General features: G+C 34.2%; 1 protein-coding gene across 1 annotated transcript in view; it reads left to right on the top strand.

Moving 5' to 3' along the window:
• NBEA (neurobeachin) overlaps positions 1-20,919 on the top strand; it is a 519,273-nt gene that overhangs the window by 107,807 nt on the left and 390,547 nt on the right. Inside the window, exons 6-7 of the mRNA XM_085320669.1 lie at positions 8,579-8,705; positions 17,830-17,949. Of these exons, the coding sequence (XP_085176795.1) occupies positions 8,579-8,705; positions 17,830-17,949 (247 nt within the window). The remainder of the gene's footprint in view (positions 1-8,578; positions 8,706-17,829; positions 17,950-20,919) is intronic.

The raw sequence follows: 20,919 nt of genomic DNA on the forward strand, positions 1-20,919 counted from the left end.
CAGCCAGTTGTCAGAACTCTACTGGCTGATAATCAYCATGAAGGCTCAAAATGGCTTTGTATGTTTTAGAAATAGAGCATGATTAGATTCAATCTTCCTACCTAGGTTAGTGCATGATTCATGTACATAGCCCTTAACTATCAAGTCTGTTGTTATTACTCAGACGTCTTTTGCTCCACCTTTTATCAGGCTTGCAGGAGCAGAAGAGTGTCCTTTAACAATAATAAAAACAAACAAACAAACCAAAAAAACCATGAAGAAACAAAAAGGAAAATTAGAGAAAACTTTTTTACTTTAATTTTTCATCCTGCAAGATTTTCTCATAAGAGAAAATTATTTACTTAACTTTTTCTCTCTCTTCCTCCTCTCTCTCTCTGTCGCTCTCTCTGTCTCTCTCCTCTTCCCCACCCCACAGTCACTCTTGCACACTCTCACACTAACATCTTTCTAATTATAATTTAGTATCTTGCTTTCTCGTTATATCTCTTGTTATGGGGTGTGTGTGTGTGTGTGTGTTGCACACTCTCACACTAACATCTTTCTAATTATAATTTAGTATCTTGCTTTCTCGTTATATCTCTTGTTATGGGGTGTGTGTGTGTGTGTGTGTGTATGTGTGTCCACCATATATATATACATACGTATATGTATGTATATATATGTGTATAAACAGATTATTTATCAAGAGTGGGAACTTTTATGATTTTCAAATTCAAATTCAAACTTGATAAATGCTACAACCACAGAAGGAAATGAATCTTAAAAAAATTAAATGCCAAAATTGAGTTCATGTAAGTGTATTGTATAAAGGGAACCAGAATATGCCAGCTTCAAGAGGAAATTAAAAACAATACAAATGCTTGCCATTTTTAAATAGTGGTTTAAACTAAGCAGTAAGTAACAACTGAAAAACAAGAAAAATATTTGAACTAGATCATCCATCTAAACTTCTTCAGGCAAATTTTAGATTTTGTCACATGATGGGTAGAGTCACAGAGAGCCATCACCAAGAGGGAGATACCAAAGAAAAAATTGCTATCTTTGAATGTGCTTTTTTGGGCATGTAAGATCTTTTTTTTGTTTGTTTGTTTGTTTGTTGTAAGTGAAAAATGTTTCAGCTAAACTAACTCTTCATCGTTTCTTCTTAAAACATACGCCTTGTCTTTTAAAGAATCTTGATTTTAAAAGTAATAGCGCTGTCACATAAACAACTTCAAAGAGAACTCTATGATTTTGAAGCACAGGTGCCRGAAGAACTTGTTCTGTAATTCTGACCACATATAACCTCACCTCAGTCAAACCGAATGATGCAAGTTGGCAGGAATACTGGTTGTAGAGCCTTTTCTAAAATCAACGGCTGCTGTTAGAGTGCTGAAAACAAATATTGTATACCTCTCTAAGGTGTATAAATCAAATTGACAATTTTATCTAAGCTTATTAGAATCAAAAARCAGAGAATAGTTGAGGCTGGAGGTGAGGTTGAACCTGTGGAGATAGCCCTGTCCAAACCTCTTGCTCAAAGCAGAGTACTAGAGCAGATTGCTCAGGACAAGTCAAATGTTGAGTACCTGCAGGAATGGAGACACAACAACCTCTCTGGGCAACCTATTGCAGTAACAAACAGTTATGGTACACTAATCTCACAGTAAAAAAAGTTTTTTTCTCATATTTAGACAGAACTTGTTGTACTTCAGTCTGTGCCCATTGTCTCTCATCCTCTCACTGGGTACCACTGAGAAGAGTCTGCCTCAGTCTTCCTTACTCCCTCCTATGATGTATTTATACTTATTGGTAAGATACTCTCTGAGTCTTCTCTAGGCTGAGCATCCCCGCTCTCTCAGCCTCTCCTCATATATCAGATGCTCCATCCCTTTAATCATCTTTATGGCTCTTTGCTGGACTCGCTGCATTTGCTCCAGGTCTCTCTTGTACTGGGGAACCCAGAACTGGACATAGTCCTCCAGATGTGGCCTCAGCAGGGCTGAGTAGAGCGGCAGGATCACCTCCCTCAACCTGCTGGCAAYACTCTTCCTAACACACCCTAGGATACCATTGGCCTCCTTGGCCACAAGGGCACATTAGTGGCTTATGGTCAATGTTGTCCTCTAGGACTCCCAGGTCCATCTCTGCAGAGCTCCTTTCCAGCAGGTCAGCCCCCATCCTGTACTGGTGCAAGAGGTTATTTCTCCCTAAGTKCAGGACTCTGCACTTGCCCTTGTTGAACCTCATGAGGTTCCTCTCTGCCCATCTGTCCARCTTATAGAAGTCCCTCTGAATGGCAGCACAGACCTCTGCTGTTTCAGCCACTTCTCCCAGTTTGGTATCATCAGCAMACTTGCTGAGGGTGCACTTTATCCCTTTATCCACGTCATTAATGAAGATGTTTAACAGCACTCGTTTGAATATTGACTAGTGACTGGCCTCCAACTGGAGACATGACACTAATAGTGCTTTTAGCTCAGCAGTTTAGCCAGTGAACTTTACTGTCCACTTATGCAGCTTGTATGTTTGTCTGTGAGGTTTATCTATGAGTAGTTGTCTTTTAGTTTGTCTGTGAGGATGTTATGGTGTTGAAAAATCTTACTAAAGATAGGATAAACAATCCACTGCTCTCCTTTCATCCACTGAGCCAGTCATCACATCAAAGAAGGCTATTAGGTTGGTCAGTTATGATTTCCCTCTTGTAAATCCAAGCTGACTACTCCCAATCACCTTTTTTATCCTTAATATGTTTAGAAACAGCTTCCAACAGAATTTGCTCCTTCACGTCCACTGGGGCTGGGGGGAAGCTGACTGGCCTGTCRTTCCCTGGATCCTCCTCCTTCAAGATAGGAGTTATTTTACTTTGCTCTACTTACCATAACATTTCAGAAATTGTTGAATTTGGCCTTGCGGTGATATCTGAACACTTCCGTCAGATCCCGTGGACTTCTGAATATCTAATTTATTTAAATGTTTCCTAACCTGATCCTTCTCTACTGATCATAAGCCTGCCTTGCTCCAGGCTTTCCTACTGGAAAAGAGCCTACGATTTCTGAAAGTAATCCTTACCAGTAAAAATGTGAAGAAGGCATTAAGTATTTCGTTCTTTTCCTTGTACTTTGTTACCAGGTCYCCTGCCCCATTCAGCAGTCAGCCCACATTTTTCTTAGTCTTCCTTTCACTGCTGATACACTTGTAGAAGCCTTTCTTACTGCTCTTCACAGCTCTCRTTAGATTCAACTTCAAATGGACTTTGACTTTACTAACGCTGTCCCTGCACAGTCAGACAGCATCTCTGTATTCTTCCTGGGTGATCCTGCCCTGCTTCCCCCTCTTGTACACTTCTTTGTCATGTCCAAGTTTTGTCCGGTGCTCCTTGTTCATCAGTAAAGACCTCCTGCCACTTTTGCTGGATTTCCTGCATATGAGGATGGATTGTACTTGAGCTTGGAGGAGGTGATCCATGAAAATCAAACAGCCTCCTGCACCTCTCTTCTCTCTATGACTGTATCCAATGGGATTCTTCCAAGCAAGTCTCTGAAAAAGCCAAAGTCTGCTCTCATGAAATCCAGGGTTGTGTTCCTGCTTTTTGCCTTGCTTCTTCCTTTAACGATACTGAATTGCACAATCTCATATTACTCTCACTGCAGCCAAGGCTTTCCCAATCTTCACATCCTCAACCAGTTCTTCTTTCTGTGTAAGTATCAGGTCCAACAGAGCACTGACTGACTTTTTGTCAACTTCTCAKTCACCTGTGTCAGGAAGTTGTCATCGATGCTCTTCTGGATTTCTTGTGCTTTGCTATGTTGTCCCTCCTGTAGATGTCAGGTCCTCCCATGAGGACCAGGGCCTGCGAGTGTAAGACTTCTTCCAGTTTGTTGAAGAGGGCCTCATCTATTATTTTTTTTCTGATCAGGCAGTCTGTAGCAGACATAGTGTCACCCTTGTTGGTCTGAGCTCTCAGCTGACTCATCATCCTTCTCAAGGCAAAGCTCCATACATTCGTGCTGCTGTCTCACATAAAGAGCAAATTCTCTCCCTCATCGCATTAGTCATTCATAAAGAGCCTTGAACTAGTAGAGAAGAGGGTAAAAGAGGTAATATCACTTCCTGAAATTTGGCAAAAGCATTACTGGAACACTGTCTACAATTAAGAATTGCCACTTCCTTTAAGAGATTGCAGAAAAATTGGATAGAATRCAGAGAACACTCCAGAGTGAACTGTGCTCTGGAAACCGTATTTGATGGTGAAACTTTCCAAGAAAAAATATAATGAACTTAAGGACTTTGACTTCTGCTTTCAGAATTTGTGCAGAATCTGATGTTGATGGATTGTTTGAAATTTGAAATCCARTAGATGGACATTGAAGTAGGAAAAAATCAAGCTTCTGGACAGACAGTACAATGATCGCTGAAATTATCACAATTATACTAAGATATAGTGTAATGATCACAGTTTAATAGATCACTGGAAATATTCTATCAAAAATGAGATGCAGATTCTCCATCATAAAAGCATTACAAATTCAGAGCTAACTAAAGCATTCAACTGAGAAGTCACTGTCCTCTAGAGTTGTTTCTACTAAAGATAGTAACACCTGCTAGGTGCCACTACTTCTAAGTAAGGCCTAGAGTTAGGTAGACTCAGTCCAGGTATTAATATTGATATTTTTTTAATGGATGGTTTATTTCAAGTTGTGTAATGGACTCTGTATAGGAATTACAGGGTGAAATTCAGCCTGGATTGTCCTAATTGTTCTTTTTGGTCCTTAAAACATCCAAGTGCTTCCACAGCCATTTAAGTTAATGGAACAACGACTAAAACTTCTGAAAGAGCTTTTTAAGTTTAATTTTTACAGATACAGGGACAAGAAAAAAGGTACTGAAAAAAGCCTTCTAGAATTTTCATTCCCTCTCTGGAACTAATAATAATAGAGATAATGCAAAACAGTTGCAAAAAAGCCATAATGGACCTCCAAAATTAGTAGAACAACCCTTTTCCCCCCCTCAAACAAGAATTAATATATTCCCAGTCTCAGTACTGTGCTCATACCTTATATTGCTTCTAATATACTGAGCTAAAGAAACTGGAATCATTTGGCAGTAGATGCAAGAATGCTTCCCTGCTGTTGAAATGTAATAACATCCAGTAGTTGCTTTGAGAAATTGGTAAAACTAAACTGATAAATAAAGCAGTTTTATGATCTGTAATAAAATCATATAGTAGCAGCTGCGGGAGGTAGTTAAAGGATCATAAATCTACATGGGTGTTGACAGTAGTGCTTTTACTGTCTTTTCTGTACATTTCATCTTTGTATGCAGCAAGTTCTGCATGTATAGGTAACTAGTAAGAGATGTGCAGCAGCCTAGAGAATAGCCCCAACCTACTTTACTTTTGGCAGGAAACAATAACTGAAGATTAACATAATCTGTGTGTTATAGTATTGAGGTGAACARAGGACATAGTTCTGTTCTCAGTTTCTCAACTGATCTTACATTAGAATATTAATTCGTGTGAAAAAAAGGTAAGACCTTGTTGCTTATTGGCTAGTCTTCGTGTTCAGAAATTATTCTTTTCCAAGATGAAGAGAACTGTTCTGCTCAGAAATGAGCTATGGTCTCAATATTTTGATTCTTTCTTGTCTTCAAATGCAGAACTTCAAGAATGTATAATGGAAGGATAATTCAGTGTTTAAAATTTCAGGAGCAGTACAGTTTGACCATAATGGTGACAAAATCAGTCCGGTAACTGAAAAAACTAAGAATAGGAAAAACTTTAAAAGATGTAGATTATATCTACATAGATGTAGACATTTCTTCAAGAACTCAGTTACTTTTCTTAGATTTTTTTTTTTAACAAGGGTGTTCTCAATGTATAGCCAAGTGTTTATTGGTTCAAAGTATTAAGATGCATTTTATACAATATTTTTTATTGGATAGAAATATGGAGGTACCTACACTGACTGGTTATTGATTTCTAATTTAAAAAGTAAGCATTGTATTGAACATCTCTAAACATATAATACTAAACCAGTATGTGTGAATATACTGAATGTGTATATTTTATTCAGTATCCTTCAGAAGGGAATGCTGGTAGCCAAAACAATTTTAGCTTGTAGAGACAAAATGTGATGTTCAAAAACAAATTCAGGATTGTGGGAGATACAATTCCCTAGTTAAGTTTTTTGAATTAAAATAATGCCCTAAAGTCCCAAGGAGGTAAATAAAATTTTGAAACCAGCCCATAACATGYCCTGTTGTTCATATTGTAGAAGTTAAATTTTGCATGTTTAAACTTCATGTTATTGTACAAAATCTAGTACTGTGGTAGTGCCAGTTATATATATATATGTGAGTAATGTGCTGCTACGAGGGAATTCACTGCTATGAGGTCATTGTGCAAACCAGATCCATGTTAAAACTCCTCAAAACACCTGGGGGAATTGCAGTGTTTTATAGGGAGAAGTTTTTAGATGATATATTGTCATCATTCTTTAGATGAGTGTATTCACTGCTGAAGTCGGCTGGAATAGACAATATCTATTTTTATCTGTTCATTCGTAGATTATACATTAGATTTATTTTAAAAGGAAGGTGCCTCCAAAGCACTCCATGGATGATTGGGTGAAAGCCTGTACAAAGGGCTGGGGCAGGGGAGAATGCTCTTTGTCAGGTTCTCAGCTGAGTGTCCTCAYTCAGGGAGAGATTTCAGTACCATAGTCTGAATTTGGGAAAATAAAGCTTTTGTAGCACCTTAAAATACCACAAGAGGGAAAGAGCAAACCAAGCCATGCCTCAAGGTTCACAAAACTACCCTGAGGATCAGAAATCATGATGGAGTTTGCTGAAACTTGTAAGATGACTGACATCTAGACTGGAAGTAAAGATCTCCATGCAAAGACCTGTGGGGAGGAGAGTTGTCTATAGACATTATTAATGTTCTTTCCAGGTTGATCATTCTTTTTTTTTTTTTTTTTTTTTTTTCCATTTAATAGAAGTATTCTAATTCATTGCAATAAAAATGGCTTTCTGGAATCTTTTCCTGATCTTTTTTTTGACCTTTTTAAGAAAAATATTCCCTCAAAAGAGAACATTTACACTCAAAACACCTCAGGGTCCAGTCCTACCACCTTGTTTTGTAAGGTGCTTGTTTTTTTCAGAAGACAGTGCTTATCAGTTATGCTSTTGACAATGAGGAAAGAGGAAAGTCTGATTGTCTTTCATTAACGTACACGTAGACATTTAACTGTTTTGGAAGATGGAATCAAGTCTGTATAGCTACACATTTTTTTCTGCATATTAGTATCAAGATTGTATTACTATAGTGGGGTAGATTAAAGATGGAGAATTTCAGCAGCTATTGAGTAAGCTGAAATCTGAATTTAATATTTGCATGTGCCTCTCACCTATGAAAAATCTAGTTAAGGTGTTTGATGAAATGTTATGACAGTGAAACCATTTAAATCATCATTATTGTAGTAATGTGAAATTATTTTAAAAGTAGCCTACATTAAAGAAATGAGAACRTGTTAATTACAGGGCTATAAGAGTGCATACATATATGTTCAAAATTAGTAATGTCTGTTTTTTATACTCGAAGAGCTTAAGTACAGAATTTATAGATGAAGTTCACCATTTAGACCTTGTATTTGAACTGTTGCTTATTTTTATAACCTATTTAGTAGCAAGTTAAAAAAGTTTTCAGAGTAAAAGGCTTATTAAGAGTGCTCCCTATTAATGATAGCAGACTTCTTTTTATTGTGCTTTCAGAAGGGAATAGGTGACATAATTGTAGTCATGGACTTAATTTTTTTTTAAAATGCTGTGTGTGATTTGATTTATAAATTTCCACCAAGTAACTTTGCAAAATGACATCTAAGAACTTCAAAATCTATCTTTACAATGATTTTGATTTAAAATATAAATATGGAAATACATAAGTTGTATGCATTATCCATCTTTTTGATATTTCTCACAAAAAAGTTGGAGGCCATTTCCAAGGCTACTTTTCTAAAATTGTAGTTCATTATCAATAAAGATAAAAAATAAATCCACAACTCAGAAGATTAAAGCTTCATAGATCATAGTCTTATCTAAATCTTCAGTCCTCATAAATAAATATTTCTCTGACATAGTAATTACCGTGCATGGAACTTGTGTGTCAAACCAGCTGCTTTCTTCTCCCAACTCCATAAATCTGCAAGGCATTTTTCAAAATGTAAACATGACGTTTGGTTCTGTGAGAGATCTTTCTTTACAACTTAAACCAGACTTACTATTTTAAGTAATGAAGAATTAGGAAACTAAGGGCAAAACCTGACAGATAAGAGATTTGCCATCTTGGATTTTGGGGAATTGAAGAAAAACCCTCTGATTTTTAGAATGTAGCCTGGAGTTAAGTTAGTGATGAAAGTTAGTAGCCCTGAAAAAGGCACCCAGAGAGGAACGGTAGAGCGAGAGACTACATGGGAAATTATATTCATTGTCCAGAAACTAATTTTTCTTACTAATGGTAGTTTAAAATAATATTTGAACCTTGTGTAATTAATCGATTGCTCCCCTTTTTACAGTTTCACTAATAACTCTTTCTTTTCAGTTTCCGCACTAGCAAAGGTGTTGGGTATTCTGCTCATTTTGTTGGCAACTGCTTAATAGTTACATCATTGAAGTCAAAAGGCAAAGGTTTCCAACACTGTGTGAAGTATGACTTTCAGCCACGCAAGGTAAGCAAAGTAGTATTCACMATAAAGAATAACACTGAAAATGTAACAAAATATTTCCAGAAGGAAGAAGTAAAATTCCTGTAGTGCCATAGTACTATTATTAATCTATAATTTCTTATTTATAAGGAGTTTCTCCGACTGTCATGCATACATCAAGGCAAGAATCAGGTCAAGAAAAACACAAGAACTTATGAAGTAACACTTCTATAAAGTCAGCTAAAAAAAATACTGCTCATTTAGCTTTAGATGTAGAAGAATTTAAATATTTATAAAATGATTGCATTTTATTTTTTAAAGTAAAGTTATAAAAGTCATTCTATTTTTGAACATTCTGTAGTTGGTGAATTTGGTGCAACATTCTGTAGTTGGTGAATTTGGTGCTGATGCCTGGAATGAGTCTTCTAGCAGTGACTGAGGTTCTTTACCTGCTATTGGGAGAAATAAGGCTTTGTACTTTCTTCTGTCAGTGGTGTTTTACAATGTCATTTTTTTATTATTAAATGTTGATTATTTCTCTAGATCATATTAGTGTTCATTTCTGCTGTATGACTAGTACTCGTTGGAGAACAATGATTCTTTCAGTTTTCAGCTTTCAGTCAGTTGGCTTAAGTGCTGGCTTTTGCGTGGAGCATTGCATGTTTGTCACTGGTAACAGCCCTGTATGTATTTTGCTGTGAAGCTCATTTCTTTTATCCTGCCTTATAATCGTGTATTGAATTGCAGTGCTTGGGGGGGGGGGTTGTTTTTGTTTTGTTTTGTTGTTGTTTGAGAAACCAGCGTTTTATGGAAAAAATGCCATTGTTCTTTCATCACGTTATGTTCTTCTATTTTTCTTGGTTCAGATTTTTCATTCAAAATCAGTGATTCTAGTTCTACTTTATAGCTTCAAGGTTGGTTGTTTTTTTATTTTAACAAGTAAATTATTTTTCTAGCATATTACTAAGGGATGTATATAACTTTATTAACCCGTATCTGCTGAATGTGTTGACATAGTAGATTCTGTATTGCAAATTTTACTTGATTTTGAAGCCAGAAAAGAGTTTTGAGGACAGTTTAGTTCTCCTTTGAAGTAGCATATTTGATGCTACTGATAAACATTCCAACCTGGGAACAAATTAAGTTGTTAGCGTTTGTATTATGCTGTTAATAACTCTGAACTCAGAATTCTGTTCTGAGTGTTACCTGATCATTTATTTTCTTGTTGATTCAGAAGCAGTCTTTCATGTTTTATTGAGATGTTCTTTTGATAATTTKTACTATAAATGACTGTAGTTTGCTTCTAATTCTGAGATTTCTTTATGCCATCACTGGAAAATTTTATTTCTAGTTATTCTATTTAAAATAATTAATTCTGGAATCCTAGTAAAATGTATATCTGATTATATGAATGTCAGTAGCAGATTATAATCTGCTAATTTGCTGAAATATATCAAATTATAACTTCCAAGCTAGTTTCATACTTCTCAGAGATTTTACTTCATAGCTTTTAGGTCATAGCTCAGTTTTTAGAAAGTATTTAAATAAGTCATTTAAAATATATAATGGAATTGGTTTCAAAAGATAGTTCATATGATTTTTTCCATTAACAATTTGTGTATGCGTGTATGTGTGAATGTTCATGAAGTATAATGGAAGAAGGAAAACCTGTCAGATACAATCTCTAACATAAGTCAGAACATACCCTTTTTGAAGGATACATTGATTTTCTTCTTGTTGTTTGGGGTTTACGTTGGTGCCATTGTTTGTATGTCGAGTATATGGGTTTGTATATAAAAGCAATAGCCATTTACAAAGCAGCTCAGAGTCTGGCTATGTTTTAGTTTTAAAAGTGTGATTTGACCATAAGACAAACTTTTTCTGGCCATTCACTTACAGATGTAGGCATTTTAGCAGTAGATTTTGTCAGAAAGATTGTCCTTGTTAATCTTCTRTGTAATGATTGTTTTTATTTTTGTTGAGTCGCAGTGAATTTATATACTCAGGCCACCTAGTCAGACAGCTTTACGTAGGCAGATCAGGAAAATATTAGGTGTGTGTGCAGATCTTCCAATTTCTGACTCTGTCATTTGCAACCACTGACAGAACAATATGTAATCCTAATATAAAAGTTTAAGGTGCATATTAAGTGATGACTTTATTTACTTTATAAATTGTAATTACTGTATTGTAACAGCAGCATAAAATAGAGACAATCAGTGGGCACACATTTCAAATGGCACATATAGTTAAGAGTGAAGAGATATGGAGATCTTACCACTGGAGAAGTGATGCCCTGTATTAAAGAAGACTGAGTCTAATCAGATAGGTAATTCTGTTGTAACAGTCAGTAACAGAATTTCCATGCACTGAAATTCAGTAACTAACTAAGAAGAGCATACTATCTGAATATAATTGAAGCTCATGATGAAGATGATTATAGCATTTTCTATGTACTGGGAAAATCAGTAAAGATGAAAAATTAGAAAGCTTAGTAATAAAGAAAAGCTTGCATTACTTTAATACAATCTGGGTTACATTAAAGTTCAGACTCTTAAATATGAGAAACATATGTTTTTTCTTTTCTTTTGGAAGTTGTTTGAGAACTCAAAAGGGTCCACTCTTGCTTGAATTATAACTTGAACAATGCTTGAATTTGAATTTGCAGGATATTTTTTTAAAGGAACTGCAATAAAAGTGAGATAACTTCTTAAAAAATTGAAAGAATATTTAAAAGGTGAAAATGTTTAATAGTGATATTGCTTAAARRTAGAAGTGCAAAAGGTTAAAAGTAGATAGATCATCCATGCATAAATAAATAAATAAATAAATGCTTYTCAAAATGTACCCGAGCACAGAAAAATAGTGGAGATTATTCTAAGTAAAAGAAGTCCTTCATAAGGTGGAAATTGGATCAAAATGAGGAAAAACTAGGAAAGTGTAAGTTATAGCAAATTATATGTAAAACCATAAGCTAAGGGTTTTTTCTCAGTGTAGAGGGCCAATTAGATGATCAAGGTTTAATAGSAGCCCTCTAAGAGTGCAGCATTGTAACAGAAAAGATAAATGAATTACTAGCATCATTGCTTACTACAAGAGCAGACTAAATGTGATGTGTCAGAGGAAGTAACTCAAACTGAAGTGAAGAGGTATAGAAATCAATAAAAGGGATAGTAATTACTTGTCAGGACCATATAGTAGTCACCCAAAATTCTAAAGCAATTTGAATATGAAATTAGCCAAACTCTTAATTGTGGTATTTAAACTATTTTGTTAAAGAAATGGTTGATTGAAAAGGGTACAAATTTGAGGAAGAACAAAGCCTTCACTGATATTTAGAGGATTGCCTAATGTCATGTCTGATTTCTGAAACGTGAAAACAGTGGAAACTATTAAAAAAAATGGGAAGCAGGAGTTAGTAAACACATAGGTAAATACAAATTATCAGGGACAAAGCAATGTACTATTAAACATGGCATTTTTGTCTCACGGTTTTGTTGAATTATTTGAAGGAGTCTTAATGTGCATGAGAACTGTTTTGAGGAACAGGCATTATACTCCTCTGAAAACTGTTAAAGAAATTAAACTATCATGGAATAAGAGAATTGATATTGGTTAAAAGATAGGGAAAAAAGGATRTGAATAAAGTGAGCAGGAAGCTCAGAAGGACCTTTATTTTTCTGTTAATGAGGTGGCAGTGCATACTTTAATACAGTGGATTATGTCATCCTGTATTGCAGGAACTAACTTTGACAAGCTATGTTGATAATTTTGTCTAGATTTCTATTAGTTACAAATATGACACAAAGACTAAACATTTTTAAAAATATTTTCACTCARTAAAAACAAATAACTGCTTAAAATGTAAATTTAGTTATTTCAAATACAAGAGGCAAAAGAGCAGATTTTTTACTTCACATGATTCTATTCCTGGATGCCTATACCTGTATACCTGTACATAAAGAAAAGGTTGGTGCTTTTTGTAGAGCTTGCCTTGCAGGTCAGCCTGACAGAGGTAGATAGTGCTCTGAAATAGTAGCTGTACTAGAGATTCCATCCTATTGCATGAAAGGAAAGAGACTTGGGCTGTGAAGATATATGATATTAAAGTATTAATCAAAAGCTGTGTGCACAGTTGAATGGTGGTTGACATGAGAAAAGATAGTCTCTTTATAAGTCATATCATTTTGCTAAAGTTTGTCATGGGCTCCAATACTATCTGCGGGAGTCTGTCTTGCTCTTTTTAGTTTCTTATAGGATCTGCAGACAGGGCTGCAAAAAAAAAAAAAAAAAAAAAAAAAAAAAAAAAAAAAAGATTAATGAACTATTCATTTCCAAATGAATGAGTTGTTTATTAAGTTTAAGCTGAACACAGGGAAAGGCTTACCGAGCTAGTATGTTGCCAGAAATGCTCTTAAAGTACTGTAAAAGAAAAATCACAGATAGAAGATAGATGAATAAAATTTGGGTCTTATGGTTGCAAGCTTATTCCTGCTATGAAATATCAGAACTGTGAATATATAAGTACATAGTTATAAAATGTACAGCTTTTAATAGTACCATTGCAATGAGTACCAGCTGTTGCGATGGAAATACTTAATATCATCTGCACTTAGTGGAGATTATTGTTAACTTTAACCTTTGAAGGAAGGAGATGGCAAGGGAATTTTTCTTCTACAAGATTTGTGTTAGGTGCTATGGAAGCTTTGAGAAAGAAGCACTGATTAAAGCAGAGCTCTAGCTGAATACTCTGCACCTAGTTTCTGGTTAGCAGAGTTACCATCTAAGCTTCTAAACTGTTTGAGTTATGAATATTCTACTGAATTTATAGTGACTATTTCTTTCTGAAAAGTAGACTCTATCCATAAAACTTGAAAGAAAATTTGCTTTGCGGTGGATTTTTTTTTTTTTTTTGGCTTGCAAAAATACTTTGTTCATTGTTTCTTGAAAAAAAAAATTACACTGGCAGCACATGATTTGGAAACCAAAGCCGTAGCAGTATGTTCTTAATCTAGTATTACCCAATAAATCTGTTTACTTGGACACACAAAAAGTGAGATAGTCTTATATATTGTTGTCTGGCTAGTAGATTTGTTTTTTTTTTCTTTTTTCCTTTCTGGTAACTATAACATTTTAGGAGGAAAGTGAAAACACATTTTAAAAACCAAGAAAATAAATATGAAAACAATCTTTCGAAATGTGTTAGCATACGGTATAATTTGGGGGCTACTACAAACTGCAAGATTATTGGCAAAAGACATTTTGCTATAAACTTTTTGTTTGTTTGTTTGTTCTGTGTTTTTTCTGATTTCAAAGTCATTGTGTGAAAACTGCTTGGTTTTATTTTCTCTGATTCAGAGAGGCAGGGTTTTTTTATATTAATAGGCTCTGTGTCTACTTGCTCTAACTCAGGGAGCCAGCAAGTCACCAAGTGAATCTGAAACTTATAGCAAGATACTGTGTTGAGAAGTCTGAAAGAAAAGTTGGGTACTAATTAATTGGGTGTGTGCTCAGTATTTACTTGATGAGAGACAGAAGAAATCTAACAAGATAAGGTTAGATTTTTGATTTTGTTTTGAATACTTATTTCCTTTTTTTTATCAAACTAAAAAAATCACCTGCATTACTTTACTTATTTTTTAATGCAAAAAGATCATCTTCAAACGGTGAAAATGAGAACCTAGAGAAAATTACAGGTTTATAAATGATATACAAAAGTTTTTAGTATGTAGCATATATGTACAGTCTTTTCTTTAAAATAATAATAGCTATCAGTATTAGAATGCCTGCAGTACTTACTCTGTTTCATGTCTGCCTTTGCAGCTTGAATAAATGTAAGAGAAACTATTGAAGTTTGCCTGCAAATAGGATTACTTAAGATCTATTCAGTTTTAGCATCACATTCTTCAAGTGTCAAGGAAAAGCAAGGCTTTCAGTATGTAACTGATATGATGTTAAAACATTTCTTTTTCTTCAAAAATGTAATAGCCACTTTTATTGAAAAGAATTCACTTGTGACTTTATATTCAAGGATCAGTATGTTTACTGCTTACACTGAAGTGCATCCAAGTGGAAGAGACAGAAGGATTAATAACATATGCAAAGTATCATGTTTTGAAAACAATACGTGTACATATAAATTTTATATATGTATATATAAATAGATTAATATAAAAAGAAATGTATACATCTGTTACGTATACATCTGTATTTTTCTTAAACAGGTAGACTGTATTTTTCTTAAACTTCTTAAACGTAAGAAGTTTGTTTTAGTTATCTAGGTTGAAAACTGAATGGGAAACTGACATTTGTAAAACACAGTCTTTATATATATTAGAATTGCATTCCTAATGATCAAAATTTGGTAGGGCTGCATGTTTAAATATTACTTAGCAGACTGTACTATTTATCTTATAAGAGTAAATATGGAGAAACTGCCTACGGCATTTCCAACTATATCCATAATTACTATGTACTGAGGAAAACAGGTCAACAGGTGTAGGATAYGAAAATTTTTAATAAAGGGTAGAAAGAGAAGAGAAACTTTGTACAATGCATATATCAGTCAGATGTTTCTTGTGTGCATCCAAACTACATCCTTACTTAGTACTTTTTTAAAAAATAAACCTTTATGACAAATGTAGTAAACAATTCACTGTTTTACATAATCATATGGCATATACTACAGATGATAACATTATTGATGTAGAAGAAAGCACTCTGAATTACTTAGAGTGACTTCTCCAATTTCTTGACAACTATTCTATAAGATATGTAATTATAAAATCAGCCAAGATAGAGGAAAATTTAAATGTTGAAGAAATCAGTGATTTATTGAGACAGGAAACATTTTAAAACCAGTGAWTTTCTCTATTTTCTATTGTCTATGGAAAAACAAACTTTAATGTGATCTCTTATCAAGGTAGATCAGAAGGTGAGGTTACAAAATGAAYGCATTTTCTATTCACTTTTTTTTTTTCCTTAGTATCAACTACCTAGGTTTTTAAAATCAGTTCTTAGGAGATAAATCGTCCCTGAAAGTTTGCCAACTTGACTAGTCATCTGAGGAGGAGAAAGGCATCTGCAACAAATTTTTTTGCAACTGTGTCAAGGACTTGGAGAGTGGGATTTAATGCCTACTACAAGTGCTCTTTCTCCTGTACTGGCTATCTAAGAAGCCTAGATGGTCACCTTGAAGTAGGCATCTGACTGAAAGTGRTATTCATAAATTTTCACAGTTGGATTTACCAATTATCTGTAAATAATTTGTTTACAGGTTTGTATTTTATCCATGAGGTTCTCCAAATGCTAAAGCAACTTAGAAATTAATGAAATAAATAATACAGTTTCTGCATGAGGGACTTGTGTTGTTCTTGTTGACTTATATATGTTTGTCAGAATTTTACTCAGTTTTAGGAAGATGTGAGACAGAAGTCCAGAAAGATGTTTCAATTTGGGATGTTAAAATGGTTTATATGAGATATTATAAACATCACAAAATATCACATAAATTAAAGCTGTTGGAGTTTAAATTAGTTGGCCTGTCACTTAAAGTGGTTAATTATGAGGGGCTACCTCTACTTAGAGCATCAGAAATACTRCTTTCTAGGCTGGTGGTTGGCAGTCAAGATCATATAGATAAGAAGAGCATACTGCATAACTAGTTGAAGTTATTAATTGAATGAATAAMATTTTCAGTATGGCTGGATCTTTTGAGGTGCTCATAAAATGTCTTGAATTGCTACATGCTGAGTAATTACTCTAAATGYGTATATTTGTGATGGTGATAAATTTGTAAAGACCTTCTTAGAGAAAGTCTTTAGTAATTAATTTAGTAATTAGATTACTTAAATATGAAGYAGTGCTTTCAGTGCAACTGATCTGAAATTTTACAAAATCACAGAATGGATGAGGTTGGAGGGGACTTCTGGAAATAGGCTAATCCAACCCCTGTTGAAGTAGGGTCAGCTGAAGCAGGTTGCCCAGGACCATGTCTAGTTGGGTTTGAGTAATCCCAAGGATGGAGACTCCACAGTCTCTCTTGAACCTCAGTGTTTGACCAACCTCACAATTTTAAATAGATAAATAAATAAATAAATAAAACAACCCCATTTTCTTTTTGTGTTTAAATGCAGTTTCCTGTATTTCAGTTTGTGCCCTTTGCCTATGGGCACTGCTGAGAAGAGTGTGTCTTTGTCTTCTTTATACTCTCCCTCAGCAGATATTTATACCCATTGATAACATCCCTCTTGAGCCTTCTCTTCTCCAGGCTGAACAGTCCCAGCTCTCTCAGACTTCCCTTACATGACAGATGTTTCAATCCCTCAATCATTCTTCATGAAAATAATCTGGATTGCCTCTAGTATGTCTGTTTTCTTCTMATTTGTGTATATTTTGAAACCATACAGACAAATTATAGTTATGCATGAGCTGAGTTGCAGATCACAAAACTTTAAATTTTGTTCCCAGTGTGTGATCTTAGATTAATTTGAAAGTTGAATTTTAAAAGAAACTTAAAGCTTTTTCTTCTTAAACTTGTTCATTGGAGACTTAATGATTTATTTCAAACATGTCTATAGTTGTAGGCATTTTACTGTGATGGTTTCTTAATTTGATTATCTAATACTTTTTAAATCATAAGACAGTTGTCCAAAATCGGTAGAGTGATAAAATACAGAAATAAAATCTTGTAAAGCAATCTAGACTGTCTCCTAAAATGGGCTATAAGATTTGATGTTGTGAATTTTTCTTTAKCTGTGGTAGACAGAAAGATATGAAAATTGTTAATGTAAGTGAGCATAGAACTGGATTGCAGACCTCAGCTGTGTATTTTATGTTACAGTTTTCAGTGTATTGTTTTTAAATTATACTTTCAGGAATTGAAATGTYTCATCTTTTGTAATTGTATGCATGCATCTTTAGCTCTAATTCTATAGAGGGATTGAGGTAGGTCCACTGTTATGTTCAGATGCAGTTCTGTTGACTGGACTTGAAATTCCACTGCTTCATTTTTTATTTTAGGGGGATTGCAAGGATTCATCTATTCATATACCTTTACAAGATTTAATCATTCATTTTTAATGCCAATCATTATATTTTTTATAGCATAAACACTGACACTATATACTAATTTTCCATTTCTTTTCAGTGGTACATGATAAGTATTGTACACATCTATAACCGCTGGAGAAACAGTGAAATACGATGTTATGTGAATGGTCAGCTGGTATCCTATGGTGACATGGCCTGGCATGTTAACACAAATGATGTAAGATTTTATTTTGTTCCTTCTTCATAGCTTTTAAGCACAAGAAAATATTTGAATTTCAAAAGAAATTGAAAAAGAAATAGAAAATATATTCTGTATTTATTTTCTGTATATCTTTGCAAATTTTTCTGTAGTTTTTTAACTCTACCCTTTAATCTGTCTTCCTTAGCTATGTTTTGAATAAAATATAAGATTATACACTTTTTTCTTTAGACAGTAATAGGTTTTTATTTATTTTGAATAGCTACTTTAATGAAATAGGCAGAGATTTGATTTGTAGACACTTATAGCTAATATTTTTAATATATGGTATTGTATATAAGACAAGGATAAAAAAAAATAATATTTAGCTGTTTCCATAGGAARTCATTGTGGTGTTTAGATTTTACAGAATTAGCTAAAAATCATTCTAAGTAGTTCTTAAGAAAAACTGGTTCATTCAGCCAAATGACTATACATGTTGCTCATGCATAAAAAAATGCACAGTTTTATATCACATTAAGTTCTGTGTTTGGTTAAAGAGGAAGTGTTTTTAAGTGAGATAAAGATTTCTATGGTGTTTGTGTTGACTGAGCATGAATATTAAGAACTTTTTAAATTGCTGTAGAACTGAGTAGCCTGCATTATGATCAGAATCCTATCATTTTAAGCATTGTACAAATATAGTAAGAGATCATCACTTCTTTGAAGAATTTACAATTTTAAGACAGATAAAAAGGCACATAAAGAAGAAGGAAAAATTAGAGTTGGAAAAAAGAAACATGGAAAAAATGTCAATAGATTTATAGTTTTAAGCATAGTCAGCCGTCTGAAGTCTATTTCGCAGGAACAAATATATTCTGATTCTTTTATTGATTGACTTGACATTAGTGAATAGACAGTTGACCAATATTAAAGACATAGTGCTAAGCGTTAAGGAATTAATATTTGATTAGTACTCTTAAATAAAAATTGACTGCTGCAAATTACATCCTTGAAGTACTAAAGAATTTTTTTTGAGTAGTAGACTTTTACAGAGATGTGCTCCTTTTTTGTCTGTCCAAGCCTATTAAAAAATGTTGAAAGATATAATATATTGATTTGGCACAGCACTCTACAGTTCTACTTATACTTCAGCTCAGAGCAAAGACAGAGTGGTACTGTGTCTGCTTGTAGCACAGGCAAAAAAACRTTCATGTTTGCCAGAAGGTTAAGTATACCTTCAGGTACACCTGAATAGGTTAATTGGACTGAGTTTAAATTGTATATTCTTAAAAGGAATGCATCAGACCTTAGATTGTTGGAGTTTGTTTATATACACATACATACACACATATACATATATATATATGTATGTATATATATAATTTTGTGTATATATATATATATATATATAAATATATATATATATATAATATAAATTGTTTTAATGAAATCATATAAATGCTTCAAAATGTTTTTGTGCGTCCTTCTCTTCTCTTCTGCCTTGGAAGAGATGAGAGGTGCATAACTCATGATGTAGATGACAGACTCTTTCTTCTGGCCCAAAGATTTGGATGGAGGAGGCAGACAAAATAATTCTCTTGTCCCCTGTCCGCCTATAAAACTGTGCTGGATTTATCAACTTGCCACAGTTTTCCTGTTTCATGTTTATAATATAATACTCAGCTGGTTCTGACTGATTTCCTTTCTAGGCTAAGGAAGCTGTTTTGTAGTTAGGGAATTTAATTTGTGTCATGGTTTTCCTCATCCTCTTTTGCCAAGTTCTAGAGTCAAAGATGTGTTTGAAAGGAATAGAGTTTAAATATTAAGTATTAATAAAAGTAAGAGGCCTCTGCTTTTCAGAGCTTCTAATAACTATTCTGTGTTTTTCTGATAGAACTGATACTTACAAGAAAAGGCAAAGCTTTCAGTTTTCACAGGGCATGAACTCTTGGTAATCTAAACATTTGCTGATGGGTGAGCATGTGAGGATTTAAAAATTAGCTGAGCTCTCAGGGGATCTGTCCTAAATTACTAGTTATTTGTCAGGGAAATCTGTAGCCCTTAATGACAAATGCTTATCATACGAGATCTGGTTAAGATCATATCAAGCCATTCGTTAAGTTACCAGTTCAGTGTGTCCAAGTTTCAGACTAGATTGCTTAAATTTCCATCAATATTGCACTCAAAATTTCATTTTAGGCAGAAGGAAATACATCTTAGATACAAAGCCAAGAGTTTATTGTAAGTCTAATTAAAGTCTTAACAGTATAATGGAAAAATTATGATAAGTCTGGTTACAATATTACTGACATTTTTAGTTCAATTGATAGTTCAACAGTTAAAATTGTATACACAAAATTCCTAGTATCTACCCCTATTTCTGATGCTGTGCTCATTCTCCATTTCCCCTCTGGGTCCTGAGGTCGATGGCTGCAAGCTGGGGGGCAGGTGGGTACAGTGAGTTGCCAACATCCTAAACGCTTTGGGAGGAGAATTACGTTCGTTTCTTCATCCTCATGCTTGGATCCTCGTGGGGTCATCTTTGCATGTGTGCTAACATGGTTTTAAATCTTGCTTTCTCCACTGATCTGCAATTCCATGTTACATCTAAATTTACTATATATGGTATGTTTTTACATACATTGGATGCTTGCTTTTTGTTATTTACTTGATGCTCAAAGCTGGTTTTACCCAGTTCCCAAGGTTTAGTTTCTTAAAGCATCAGTAATTGACTACTGATGTATTGTTTGTAGCCCCGGGGCCTCCAGTATCATCCYGTATCTCTGCTTCTCTACAGTATGTTATGTATCCACCCTTTCAATGTTTCTGCTGTCACACTAGGCCTCTCTTTCTCTACACTGCATCATTATGCTATGGCGATAARTATTTCATTCCATGAAATATTTGAAGATATTCTTAAAACTATTGCTTTTTATTTTCTTTATAAATGAAAGATTCTTTATTGATGGATCTTGAGGAATTGTGTTTTGTTATTTAAAAATAACG

The sequence above is a fragment of the Rhea americana genome, unplaced genomic scaffold (genome assembly GCF_003343005.1).
Source record: "Rhea americana isolate MKP2758 unplaced genomic scaffold, rheAme1 scaffold_65, whole genome shotgun sequence".
NCBI lineage: Eukaryota > Metazoa > Chordata > Aves > Rheiformes > Rheidae > Rhea > Rhea americana.